The sequence below is a fragment of the Malaclemys terrapin genome, chromosome 3 (genome assembly GCF_027887155.1).
Source record: "Malaclemys terrapin pileata isolate rMalTer1 chromosome 3, rMalTer1.hap1, whole genome shotgun sequence".
In the NCBI taxonomy this organism is placed as follows: Eukaryota; Metazoa; Chordata; order Testudines; family Emydidae; genus Malaclemys; species Malaclemys terrapin.
In genome coordinates, this window is record NC_071507.1 from 168,272,783 (window position 1) to 168,287,608 (window position 14,826).

The following is a 14,826-nucleotide window of genomic DNA, read 5'->3' on the forward strand; positions in this document are numbered from 1 at the left end:
TGAGCCAAATGGGGCTGTGACCCGGTGAACAGGGAATCTATTTTTGTACAGCAGAGTCCACTGAGAACTCGACTCCTGGCATCACCAATTCATGCATTGCATGGGTAAGAGAAGAGAAATTCCCAGCGGCGGGAGACATGGGTCCCAGTGGATGGGTGGGGATGGAAAAGCAGGGACCAGAACAGCATTCTTGGGGTGGGAGGACATTTTTCCCCCCACGTAATAGTCTGAAGGCAAACTGTACTATTGTATAGTTTAGTTTTATTCTCTGTTTTTGGTATGATACAACATGATTTAAAAAATTACTTTCCCTGTCAAAATGTCCTTTTACAGCTTGCATTCATTCCACCGCCCCACTCCTGGTGCCATCAACTGAGCTGAACTTAACAGGCATCTTTTTGTTTGGTAACTTCCTGTCTTACTCAGCAGCACCACTGATGATTTCAATAACGCTGCCAGCACAACCCTGGGAATAGAGTTTGTTAGTTTATTTGTGCAGTGGAGCACAAACATTTTTATATCACGTGGTATATGAACAGTGGCTAGTGATTTATTTAATTTCTTGATGATAGGACAAAGGATTTAAAAGCAAAATGATGTTTGCAAATAATAGCACATTTCCCATCACCTGGGGATAACTATTTTAGGGCTCATCCCTGCCTTCCTCTGAATACAGAGTGCATCTTCATATGCTGAGGAAAACCCTCTGCTGCACATGTGAGCACAGTAAACAATGTTTTCCAGATATGAACCAATATTGCAGATCAAATAGCAGGATTCCAGTCTAATATAAAAAGTCATAGACTTTATCTAATTCCACATAGGTGGCACCGAAAGTACCTGCGTTAGGTAAGTAAATAAGATTAGGTAACTAACTCAATATTTGCAGTATTCAAGGTATTTCCTGTAGGGAAAGGACATACTCCCAACACCAGGATAATAGTATTTATCTTTTCAGTACCACCGCTAGTCCATCACCCTTGTACAGTGGATAGTATTTTGTTCAGTCCAGGTTTAAATTTCATAAACAAAGGGGGCTCCCATCGCTTCCATTAGGAGACTATTCCACAGACTGAGAGGTCTCACTGTCAGGAAGTTTGTTATGAATTTAAATGGTCCCATTCCTAATTTCATCCCATTATTCTTAGTTATATTCCCCTTTAACTCTGCAAGATAATACCTCATCCTCCTTGGTGTTAATCCCCTGCAAATGTTTGCAGATTGTTATCATGGTTTTACTTAGTGGTTGCTTAGCTAAGCTCTTTCACTATTTATTCATAAGTTAATATTTCTAGTCTCCAGATGATTGCTGCTCTTGTTCTCTGAATTCCATACACTAAGTCAATGTTTTTCTGGCAAGGAAGTGCCTGAAACTAAACATAATATTCCAGGTGCAACATACCTAAATTGTATAAAAATTGAGTGTTACTTTCCTGTCCTGAGACACTATGCCTCTGGGAATGCAAGCCAAATGAGCACTAACCTTTTTCTGCTACCATATCTCATAGCTAACACATCTGCATGGCTGTTCAATCACTCCCATATCTCTACTTTCCAAGTTTCTTCTGCCTGCATCCCATGAATATGTGTGTTTTGCATAATTATCTCACAAATGTATTAGGTGTTTTTGTTTTTTTTCCTCCCCAAGTTGGACCTTAATAGTATCTTCTGGCCATGCTTCTACTTTCCTTTGTATGATTTTTTTATACTGGTGTTTATAGCGTCTCTTAGTTTAGGATCATCACTGTTTCTTTAATGGGTTCTTTACTCCCCCCGGACAAGGCCTCAGGTCTGCAGCTGGATCTGCATGAATGACCTTTGCATTTGCATCCTGTGGAGCCCTATTAGTTTAAATCATACAGCAGGAATGGGGTCAAAGACTTGACCTAATACAGATCTCAGCAGTAACCCACTACAAATTCCACCCTTCCCTTCAACTTCCTACTTGGCCATTTATTATAATTTTTTGTTTATGGTCCTTCAGTCCCTTTCCTATCCACTTGAGAATTTTCATACACAAGTGGATTTAGATTAGTTCTGATTGTAAGACTGAGACATTGTACCAAATGCTTTATTAAAATAAAAAAATATATTTCATTTACCACTTTTTCTCCATCCACTAATTCTCATTTTGTAATTCTATCAAAAAAAGTGATAATGGTTGACTGGCACATGTCATTAGACGTCATAAGACACATAGGTTGGTGCAATGCTACTTTACAGTGTCCTTTCAATTGCAACAAAAATAATGATATAAAGCCAATACACAAAGTAATAATACAAATGAGATTAACAATTTTGACCTTTCATTCAATGAAGAAAAGAAAAACTAGAAAAGAGAAGCAAGTAAGCATGAATTTCAAAGCAAAGTGCAAAACTTTGCTAAGCGCCTGGTGCATTTATCTCAAATATCTGAAATAACTCAAAGTAACATTGTCAACTTGAAAATCAAAACACTGTAATAGTTTTACTACCTACTATTACCATTAACGTGTAGAATTATGACAACTGAAAGAGGAAAAATGTTTACTCTTTCCCCCCCCACACCATTCCCAGTCCCCTTGCCCAGCCATTTCCAATTCCCCCCTCCTGACTTCTTGTCCAATCTGTTTTTCCCCTCCTCAAACCTCCAGTTAATCCCATACAGTCCCTGTTCCCACTGGGTCTCTCTCTTATTCCCCAGGTTTCTTGTCTGCCACCCTCACACTCCTTGTCCAAACCTCTGTGCCCAGAGAGTCCCAGTTCTCACCCCTACCCTGGCTCTTCTTCAGATCTGTCTTCCCTCCCCCCACCCCATGGTTCCCAGTCTTAGTCTCTTTGCCTAGCTAATCCCAATCTCCACTCCCCAGGCTCCGTATCTGATCTCAGTTTCCTTCCTCCACCCATTGGCTTTCAGTCCCTACAACCCCATTTCTCTCCCTGGCTCCACGTCCCAGTCCCAATCTCTCCCTAACTCCCAGTCGCCGCTTTCCTCCTCCTCCAGCCTCCAATCCCATATCCTTTTCCTGTTCCACCAGGCTCTCCCAAATACATTCAAACAGGTAGCTTCCTCCTCTAGCCTGCCTGGGCCCTGCAGGGTCGGGGTCATTGAAAGAGCAAGAGAGACAGGCTTCCTGCTCTCAGTTCCACTGCCTTTACTTGGACCTAGTATGGCCCAGAGCAGCCGGCAATTGCTATTGGATGGAAAGTCCTGCTCAGCCCCAGGAATGAATGGAATCTTCCAAGCTCTACCAAGTCTCTACTAAGCATGTGCAAGCCGTGATTTTTCAAAGGCTTATAACTTGGTCAAATTTTGGTGGATTTTCACGGGGATGGCAAAAGGCACATCCCTGTCATAAACGCCACCCTCTGGCCATATTTAAAGTCTCTGCTCCAAAGTATGGAGGAGCTAAAGCTTTTCAAGAAAGAGTCACAGATATTTTTAGCCTGGGCAAAATGATGTATTTTTCCTTAACCTTGTTCTCAGTAATGTCTGAACTGTTTTGGCAGAAAATAAATAGATAAATAATAATCAGCCTCAGTCAGATATCCAGCATGTAAAATTTCAGCCCGAACAGCTAAAGTTTGGCAAAGTTATAAGCAACTGAAAACAGGGTCTTATAATGGGAAGTGTCAGGCAACTTTAATAACAAGCAGTGCTACCTACGCTGCCTATAATAATAGTGCTTTGTTATGGGCAGATTCATTTTTTCCCCAGTAACACTACTCACATGTGGAAAATAGGACTGGACTGTTAGGACAATATCCTTTTGTCTGTGTGGCTGTTTCACAGAACATCAGGAAAATAAACTAGAAGAAGTTTGAGGCACAGGTAGTACCTCAAATTACTTATAGCTCACTTTTTGACACTGTTTAGATTTCAGGAAGACCATGTTCCTTTACCTTTATTACTTACTGCTGTTTAGTCGATTTACAATGGGGAAGTAAAAATATTTTGACAAATGGTTGTCTAGTTACATAAAACATTGTTGTCCATACAGAAATATGCAAGTGAGGGAGTTTGGCTGTGAAAATTCCCCAGTCCTCCTCCTCTGCCTCATACACATTCCCTCAGTTTGCTAAACATGCCGTTTAAATTTCCCTTTAAAGGAACAATTTGGGACAAATCCTGCCCCCCTTCCTACAGCCATAGTGTGCTCTGGCTGTAGTGCAATGGGTAAAAGTCCTATATATGCAAAGAATGGGGGAGCAGGATTGCAGGAATGCAAATGGGCATCTGTACACACTGGCCAATTTGAAGCTGTACCAGATGAAAACAGTGGGACAGGTGAGACTCATTTTGGGGCTGGAAATAGAATGAGGCAGACCTGGTGGATATGTGACTACACACATCCACTGCCCATTCTGTTTTTTGTGGGAAGGAACAAGGATTGAACCTGCAAAAGCAGCTGCGAAGTGGCTATGCAGCTGGAAGAAAGATATTTCCTTCCTTACCCCATGGAACTCCCCAGTGCACTGCCCAATTACAGTACTTAAAATGTGCACTGGGATTAGCATTTGCCTTTCTCTGAATACAGGCATGCAGGTAAGAATGTCTTACGGTGTAGCAAGCTGCTTTTATCTAGAAAATATCCAATATTTCACTTTTCAGTCTTGCCCCTCTTCTCTTTTAATCTGTATACATCGAATTATTAGCACACTGAACTGATGTATGTGACTGGAAAATGAAACACAGTGTAGAACTAAAGGTGACATTTTGATTCTGTGCTGATAAATTACGTGAAATACTTATTAGGCCACATTCTCCGTGTCTCTCGTTCCACAGCTCAGAATCGTCTGTCTGGTAAAATAGGTCAGTGCTTCATAACAACACTCCTTCAGGGCTGATTGTGTCTGAATAAGCACACTGTGTCTTACACATGACCACAGCAGCAAACTATATGGAAAATTGATGCTAATATGGAAACAAATGACTGGTAACCTTTTTTATTAGGCGTGAAGAGCTGTAAAAACAGACGTGAGGCAAGCTGTAGGAGAAGGCACTGCAAGATGAGTAAAAAATGGCTGCATGTAGATTTTCCATGTCAAAGGTTCAGGTAACTTGAACACAATCATTGTTAGATAAGTTCTTTATGCTGTACAGTACTGGTCCCTGACTAAGGGCATTGTCCTTCCCTTAATTGCCTCTGCAGATGTGGATCTCAGAGAATCCCTGCATCTCTTCTTGCCTACAAACGGGTTCTACTCCCTTCCTTGGAAGAAGCTGTGCGAAGACAACTGTAGTTTTAAATCACTGCTCAAACCCAGCACATTCTTGGGAGACTGTCAATTCACAACTTGTCCCCAGCCCTACAGCCATATATAGCAATTGAGACCATCAGAATGATGTTGTGGGATGCACCTGAGCATGATCAAGGCCACAACTTTGCTCCATCAGGGACAGGTTCTTCCCTGTCTGTGGGTAAGCCTGCAGTAGAAATGCTACAGTGCCACAGCGGAAGATGTTCTTCTGTTGCTGTGGTAAATCCACCTCTCCGAGAGGCACTTGCTAGGTCAACAGAAGAATTCTTCCATTGACCTATCAGGGTCTACACCACGGCTTAGGTCAGCTTAATAACGTTGCACAGGGCATGACATTTTTCACAGCCCTGAGCAATGTAGTTAAGCTGACCTAACAGTGTAATGTAGAGCAGGCCTGACATTCAGTTGGGGGAATATTCTTAAAAGGGCTTGTGGTCTAATGCAGCTCTCCCTGGAGCAAAGACCAAAAGAGAGCTCAGTAAGGGAGACAAAGAGGGGGCCACTGGGCTGAACATGGTAGTTGGTGGGAAAGAAGCATCCTTCGCACCTCTTGTTTTGGATTCCCCATTGTCCAAATTAATCCATACCTTAAAACCTTCTCAAGTGATATAAATAGGAAAGAGAGGCCTCTTTGTGAGATGCATGAGCAATGTATCTAGAGAGGAGAGCACAGTTTAGTCACCATTTCAATTTGGATTTGCTAAAAGAGCTAGCAAAGAGAAACCATTTCCCGTCTCAGATATTGGGAACTAGATTGACATTAGCATCTGTACTGTGTTAAATACAGTATCTTGATTGTTATCACCTATAGTAAGCTCTCTAGGCAGGGAACTGTCTTTATATGTATTTTACAGTAGCTAGTACAACTGGGACCTGATCCTGAGTGGGGACTGTGACGGAGAACATAATGTGCATAATAACAATACTGATATAACAATAATAAATCAGGACTAACAGCCAAGCACACACCATCCTTTGGAAAGAACAAAAGACATAAGTCTATAAAGAAAACATTTCAAAGGTAAATGTTTGCATCAAACTGTAATAACTTAAATTCAGAAGCTGTTCAGGAAAGGAAAAATAGACCAGTGGAAATCTGCTTCTGCCAAAATATATTGACACAGGAGTTCCTCAGGATGTTATTACTCTACCTTCTGCTTTTGTGTAGATTGCAATGTTCCCATTAACCAGACCAGCAAACAAGTACTGTGACAGATACGTTAGGCTCATAACCGTTGATTTTTCTGGGGTGAAGAAGTGCTGAAGTCGGACTTTCTTTGAGCCTTGATGACTCTTGTAAATAGAAATGCTACCAAAAAAAAAAAAATACATGAGAAAAATGTAAATATGTCTTGTTCAGTTCTTACTATAAAGGTCACAACAGGCTTTACAGTAATAAAAGTATTGGAGAAAAATAAAGGTACTTTATTATGCTAAAAATGTAGTTCATCTAGTCATTTTCATTATTATTTTATGCCCAAACAATAAATTCCTTGCAGTAGGGAGACTTCACCTCAGCTGGAGAGACCTTCCTTCTAACAAGATACTGTCCTCTTACAGACCCAGAGTTGTACCTCTCCAGGGCCTGATTCAAAGCCCAGTGAAGTCTTTTAATTGACTTCAATGAGCTTTGGATCCAGCCCTACCTGACAGAAGAAAGAAGAAAATAGTTCAGTATCAGAAATCAATTTACTTTTAAATTCTTTGTCATGGTACCTATATATTATCATGATGTGTATGCCAGAAATGATAGGTAAATAGGTAGGTCTGGCATGAACAGTAGTTTACACATGCAGAGAACTAGTCTGATTATGCTTTATTGCTTTAAATTTAGACAATATACAGCATTATTTTTATAGAAAGAGTAGTCACTTATTTACACTGGCAGGAAGAGCACACAAATTCTCCTACTTATGTTCTCAATAGTTACATCCACCATCCTTTGCTTACCATAACAACAACTTCACATAAACCTATTTCTGTTTGCCACTAATGTACAGAGATGACCTAATGAAGACTCAGTTCATACATGATAAACAACATCAACGTGTTTTATCTTATTAGCATGAAAAATTTCTAGCAAATCCTGCAAATGCAGCATTATAAAAGGTAAATAATTACTTGCTTCTCGTGTTGCTAACAGCACTTCATCATTTTCAACCCCCCCCCGCCCGATTATTAAAATGATGGAATGATGTAATATCCTTAAAAATCTGTACTTATATCCTACAGAGATTACATTATTTAAAGGAATTAATCCTTTTTCTTCAGAGGTATTTGTTAGTCTCTATGGTTTTTATCCCATGTATGATAAGTTTAAAAATTTTGTGTGTGGAGGTTAATTTTTATTACATGTATGTTGTTACTGGGTTATGTGATAGGATCTTGGGACAACTGATGGGTCTGTTTACTCATAGGTGTCATTTTAATATGATTTTCTAAGGTGCACGTAGCATTGGATGGATAATCTATTATTGCAGAATAATAAACAAACAAATAGTCAATTTCAACATATTGCATATAATTTACTTATCACCTTCCTTCCTCCATGCCTAGGCAGACAGTAGGCACTTTTAAGGTTTTCGTAGCCATATTTTCAGACTCTGGAGCCACATTTAACTCTTTCTGTTTCTCTTCCTCTGGAATGTAGACCATGCAGAGAATGCGTGATTCCACATTGAAGCACTCAATAACCTTGGGACTGGAGTTTTGAAATGAAACAATTGCAATTTGGCCCATTTGATTAGTGCAACTGCCAATCTGAATTAGAGAGGGACGAGAAAGGAAAAGATTAATATCCTTCCATGGCAAGATCACAGTTAACCATGATAAACACATGGCAAACTAATTAAAGACAGCTTCTCAGCTTCTAAGCACTTAAAGGAGCTTTCATGTGTTAAGTTAGCACACAAAAACGTTACAAGAAAATCATTAAACACCAACCATAATATAGTTTAAAATATAGCAAAAGAACATGAAATTGATTTTCCCAGCACACTTGTATACACAGTTCTGACCTTTCTGTTTCTAAAGGAAGGTTATTGTGTACCCTTTTGAGACTTGTGTATACATAATGCAATGTAATACAAATATAACACATAACATTAGTGTGATATAATGCTTCTGTAACTAATAAGTTTTAGAAAGCTTCACTATAAACACTAGAGCTGGAAGTTTAAGGCTCATTATTGTCTGTAATTTGAGGGCCTGAAACAAGTACTGTACCCCAATGAAGAGGATTACCAGCTCCCCATGGTATTAACCATCCATTTCTATCCCTGTCGGTTCAGGAGGTATTGGACCCTAAATATCTCACTGCACAAAGACCAAACATTGCCAGCCCTGCACTTCATACCAGTGTGCATTAGGGAGGTGGGAAGGCTGGGAGAACTTCCACTTTAGGGAAAAGAAAGAAATGTACATAGGAATACTTTAAATATTTATAAGAGAAGAAGAGAACATTCCGGTGTGGTATAAAGATTTTATTGGCATAAGTTTGTGATGACTGTATTCATAATTAGCAAAGCCACGAGTGAGTTACACAGATCATCTCAAATCAGACCTTTGAAAATAGTATTTCCACCTTTTGCTTCTACTACTGGAAGTTGCCAAAATATCAGCCTCTAAAAAAGTGACAACATGACCAGATAATTGGCTCTGTGGATGAGGGGAAAACAGTGGACATGTTATCCCTCGACTTTAGCAAAGCTTTTGATATCGTCTCCCACAATATTCTTTCCAGCAAGTTAAAGAAGTATGGGCTGGATGAATGGACTATAAGATGGATAAAAAGCTGGCTAGATCGTCGGGCTCAACAGGTAGTGATCAATGGCTCCATCTCTAGTTGGCAGCTGGTATCAAGCGGAGTGCCCCAAGGTTCGGTTCTGGGGCCAGTTTTGTTCAATATCTTCATTAATGATCTGGAGGATGGCATGGACTGCACCCTCAGCAAGTTTGCAGATGACACTAAACTGGGAGGAGTGGTAGATATGCTGCAAGGTAGGGATAGGATATAGAGGGACCTAGACAAATTAGAGGATTGGGCCAAAAGAAATCTGATGAGGTTCAACAAGGACAAGTACAGAGTCCTGCACTTAGGATGGAAGAATCCCATGCACTGCTACAGACTAGGGACCGAATGTCTAGGCAGCAGTTCTGCAGAAAAGGACCTACGGGTTACAGTGGACGAGAAGTCAACAGTGTGCCCTTGTTGCCAAGAAGGCTAACGGCATTTTGGGCTGTATAAGTAGGGGCATTGCTAGCAGATCGAGGGATGTGATCATTCCCCTCTATTCAACATTGGTGAGGCCTCATCTGGAGTACTGTGTCCAGTTTTGGGCCCCACACTACAAGAAGGATGTGGAAAAATTGGAGGGAGTCCAGAGGAGGGCAACAAAAATGATTAGGGGGCTGGAGCACATGACTTATGAGGCGAGGCTGAGGGAACTGGGATTGTTTAGTCTGCAGAAGAGAAGAATGAGGGGGGATTTGATAGCTGCTTTCAACTACCTGAAAGGGGGTTCCAAAGAGGATGGATCTAGACTGTTCTCAGTGGTACCTGATGACAGAACAAGGAGTAATGGTCTCAAGTTGCAGTTGGGGAGGTTTAGGTTGGATATTAGGAAAAACTTTTTCACTAGGAGGGTTGTGAAGCACTGGAATGGGTTACCTAGGGAGGTGGTGGAATCTCCTTCCTTAGAGGTTTTTAAGGTCAGGCTTGACAAAGCCCTGGCTGGGATGATTTAGTTGGGAATTGGTCCTGCTTTGAGCAGGGGGTTGGACTAGATGACCTCCTGAGGTCCCCTCCAACCCTGATATTCTATGATTCTATGATTCTGCACGGAAAAGCTGTTAAAATTGGTAGAGGTTTTAAAAAATCCATTAGTTATACTTTTTGGCTTGTAGGAATGTCTTTATAATTGGCTTCATAATATTATGCCAGCATAGTTTTACAGCTAGAGGATATAAAAAATAGTCCCAATGGAATGTTTAAAAACTCTTTAAAACATTTCTAAATTATTGAATGGATGATGGTATGTTGTGGTCTCATATGTGGTTTTATTGCAACTCATTTGAGATCAGCTGCATGGCTCACTTGTGGCTATGCTGAGTTCTTGGGAATTTCTAACAAACCATGCCACCAAATACATGTGGATGCTCTCTCTCTCTCTCTCTCTCTCTCTCTCTCTCTCTCACACACACACACACACACACACACACACACACACACGATTATGGGGACAAAACTACTGGATTTCATTTGTAGTATTTAGCTATTCAGAATGTGCATGCATATCAAATCCATGTATTGTGGATTCTTACAGAAAAATAAGTAAGAAAGATTGAAAAAAAACAAAACAAACCACCTCTCACTTGATGTTTGAAGACTTAACTTACCCACAGAAAACCATGCTCCGTGGAACAGGAATCTGAATCAGTTTCGCTACAGAGGTAAGGGTCAGGATTATAAGTAGCACATTCAATCTTGAAAGAAAGAATGAAAAATGATTCATATTTACAATGAAGCAGATACATCTGTCCTTTCTGAAGGCCCCATGTCAACTAAGCATTTTAAGAATACATTTAAATTCATCCTAATTCAGCAAAGCACTTAAGCACCACACTAAATGCTTTGCGGAATTGGGACCCTTATGAGGAGTAATGGATTTACATCCTCGTTTAACAGCACTGGAACTGCTCTTTAAAGTTTAGATATACATTTTAAAATGTGTTTAATTAATACAAACTAACATTTACACATATCACATCATAGTCAATTAAGGAAAAATGTATTTTCTGAAGGCATTAAATAAGGAATTATACTTTTCAGATAGTCTCCATCTGAAATGTTCACTAATGCTCTTCTCTCTAATAAAGAAAAAGTTGTGGAGTTTGCTATTGCTGTTACAATGTTACAGGAAAAAACTCAAGATAAAATTGGGGAATTTAAAAACTAAGAAATAAGGCTATTTTAAAATTTAATCATATACAGCACTATCTACTCAGTAAGGAAAAGACTTTAAAAATGGGTTCATAAATTAGCCTCCTAAAAATCCTACCTTAAGTACATACGTAAAAAAAGTTGATTTTAAAAACTGCAGAGCACCCAGCAACCCCCCCTGAAGTCAATAGTTATTGCTGAGTGCGCAGCACTTTTGAAAATAAGGTCACCTATTCTAGGTGTCCATGTCAGGATTTATGCATAGTTTTCTCAAAGGCAAGCTTTATTATCTGCTTTCTCCATCAAACCAACATCTGTTTGCATGGCGGCCCATTAAAAGAGTAGAAGGCGGCCACTGAGAGATCAAAGAAAACAAGAGCTCTTCAAGTCCAGTTCAGCGCATTGCTCGCTGACACTTGCTGAAATTGCAAACCCCAGTAAAGTGTATTCTAGTTGCTGTGATGGCCACCTCCATTGTTGGTGAAAGAGACAGAATTTGAGGTTTGGACATTTCTTGGGCTGTTTTGTGTCTTTATTCATGACTTGGTCAAACCTGACGAAGTTTTCCATAATTAAAATAATGGCCCTTTAGCCCCCAATTTGGCAAGATTGTAAGATCAGGGCCAGAGAGAGCCCTTCTCACTGCAGAGAGACAAGTTAGTAGCAAGGTGGCTCTATCAAGAAGTGGCCAGGCCTCCCCATGCTATTCTCAGGAGTTACAGCAGGGCCCCCTCCTCTTTGGAACAGTAGGGCTGGTGGTAGGAGGGCTCCCTCCTTGGGAGTTCTACACTCTCCTCCTGTCAATGGTGGCATGGGTAGTGCCCCCTAGTATAGTGAGTCTTAGAGTTAACTCCCCCTTTGAAATGCATAGAAAAATTGACACGTCTCAGACCTATTGTTTCAGGCTCTCTGCAGACTCAGGCGGATGTCACTGCAAGTGTTACACTAAGTTACACTTCCAAGCTTTTCTTTGCAACTACGAGGGCTGGAGACTTTCCTATTTATTTTAAGTAGATTGAGATTCTATTGTAATCACATGATCTCAGCAGCTAGGTCTCAATTTACATTTTAAAATTAAATTTGATTAACATTCAGTAAGCTCTGAGTCAAAAATTATTCAATATAGCTAGAGTACAATGTTTTATGGGACCCAAACATATATGGTTTTATGGGAGACTGGAGGTTTTACCGTGGATTTTGGTTACTATAAATTGTGGTTCTGCTCTGAAAAGGGACACTGTAAATATGACATCATGGGGTGGTTCATGTTTAATATCTCAATTATTTATAAATCAAATGTGCTCAGTTTATTTTTGTCACTAAAGTCAGCAACAGATATGAGTTTGAACAGACTTCAGGAAAGATCCATTAAGCACAAGTACCATTTTTAGATCACTTTTTAAAGTAAAACTGCATTTTCACGTAAGAACCACGTGCCCTGGGATACATTAGCACAAGCTTGCAGAAGCAAGCCTGAATCAAACCAAACAAATGTATTCCTAAGATGTGATTGTATGTTATACAATGAGCTCACAGTATTACTTAAGATACCAACACTATTCACCTTAAATTCCTGTTGTTTGGCCACCATTACTGGCATGTGTCTAACAAGGAGAGGATGCTTCTCTTTTTTGATCTGATTCCCATCATCTTCTACACAGAACCACCCCAGGAGGTTCTCCTCTGCTGTAATGGCAAAAAGTAAAAATACTCCATAGTGCTTTCACTTAATAGTTGCTAAAAATACAGCTAAAACAAACTGTTCTACCAATCTTTTAACCCCAAACAGCCCCAGTTGATGAAAGAATAATATTTGTTATTACATCTGTATTTTGGGGGGGGGGGGGTATGTGACAGATGTAAAATAACACACTAATATTTAAATCTGGAATGAGCTATCTTCCACTATTTCGTTTCATTCCATTCAAATGCAAAATGATCTGGACAAGGTGGAAAAATGGTCTGAAGTAAATAGGGTGAAATTGAATAAGGACAAATGCAAAGTACTCCATTTAGGAAGGAACAATCAGTTGCACACATACAAAATTGGAAATGACTATCTAGGAAGGAGTACTTCAGAAAGGGGTCATCTGGGGGTCATAGTGGACCACAAGCTAAATATGAGTCAACAGTGTAACACTGTTACAAAAAAAGCAAACATCTTTCTGCGATGTATTAGCAGGAGTGTTGTAAGCAAGATATGAGAAGTAATTCTTCCGCTCTACTCCGCACTGATTAGGCCTCAACTGGATTACTGTGTCCAGTTCTGGGTGCCACATTTCAGGAAAGATGTGGACAAACTGGAGAAAGTCCAGAGAAGAGCAACAAAAATTATTAAAGGTTTAGAAAACACGATGTATGAGGGCAGATTGAAAAAATTGGGTTTGTTTAGTCTGGAAAAGAGAAGAAAAGAGAGGGGACATGCTAACAGTTTTCAAGTACATAAAAGGTTGTTACAAGGAGGAGGGGGAAGAACTGTGCTTCTTAACCTCTGAGGAAAGGACAAGAAGCAATGGGCTTAAATTGAAGCAAAGGAGGTTTTGGTTGGACATTAGGAAAAACTTCCTGTCAGGGTGGTTAAACAATGGAATAAATTGCCTAGAGAGGTTGTGGAATCTCCGTCATTGGCAATTTTTAAGAGCAGGTTAGATAAACACCTGTCAGGAATGGTCTAGATCAGTGGTCTCCAATCTTTTTACACCCAAGATCACTTTTTTGAATCTAAGGGCAACCCAGGATCGACCCCACCCTTTCCCCAAGACCCCACCCCTTCTCCAAAGCCCCGCCCCACTCACTCCATCCCTCTCTCTCTCCGTTGCTCGCTCTCCCCACTCTCAGTCACTTTCACTGGACTGGGGCAGAGGGTTGGGGTTCAGGATGGGGTGCAGGCTTTGGGCTTGTGCCGAGGGGGTCACAGTGTGGGAGGGGGGAGGGGGCTCTGGGCTAAACCTGCGGCGGGGGTGAGGGGTTCAGGAGGAGGTGAGGGGTGCAAGCTTTAGGAGGGAGTTTGGATGCAGGACGGGGCTCTGGGCTGGGGCAGAGTGTTGGGGTGCAGGCTCTGGGACGGGGCTCGGGGCTGAATGTTGGGGTGTAGGAAGGGGTACAGGGTGCTGGCTCTGGGAGGGGGCTCAAGGCTGGGGGTTGGGGTGTGGCCTCCCGTTGGCCAGCACTTCCCTCCAGTGGCTCCCGGTCGGCGGCAGGCGCAGCGAGGCTAAGGAAAGTTCCCTGCCAACCCCGGCCCCACACTGCTCCAGGAAGGGGCTAATGTGCCCCTGCGGCCCGTGGGAGGCGGGGGAGGAGGGGCACGTGGCTCCGTGCACTGCCCCTCTCTGCAAGCACCTCCCCCGGCCAATGGAGCTGTGGGGGTGGTGCTTGCAGGCAGGAGCAGCGCACAGAGGGAGACCCCTGCCCCTCCGCCCCCGGGGCCACGGGGCTATGCTGGCCACTTCCGGGAGCAGTGTGGGGCTGGGGTAGGCAGGGAGTCTGCTTTAGTGTCAGCACCGCTGCGCCAATGGAGATCGCAATCGACTGAGAGATTTTTTAGGATTGACCAGTCGATCGCAATCGACTGGTTGGTGACCACTGGTCTAGACAATACTTAGTCCTGCCAAGAGTGCAGGGGACTGGACTAGATGACCTGTCGA

The 14,826-nt window shown here is 41.5% G+C and overlaps 1 protein-coding gene across 4 annotated transcripts in view; it reads right to left on the bottom strand.

The window, feature by feature from the left end:
* The window catches only part of ARHGEF10 (Rho guanine nucleotide exchange factor 10), a 166,557-nt gene that overhangs the window by 33,619 nt on the left and 118,112 nt on the right, over positions 1 to 14,826 (bottom strand). For all 4 annotated transcript variants that reach the window (XM_054023863.1, XM_054023861.1, XM_054023864.1 and 1 more), the window contains 4 exons: positions 12,747 to 12,868; positions 10,639 to 10,725; positions 7,778 to 8,001; positions 6,393 to 6,550 (listed from right to left, as the gene is read on the bottom strand). In XM_054023863.1, the coding sequence (XP_053879838.1) occupies positions 6,393 to 6,550; positions 7,778 to 8,001; positions 10,639 to 10,725; positions 12,747 to 12,868 (591 nt within the window). The remainder of the gene's footprint in view (positions 1 to 6,392; positions 6,551 to 7,777; positions 8,002 to 10,638; positions 10,726 to 12,746; positions 12,869 to 14,826) is intronic.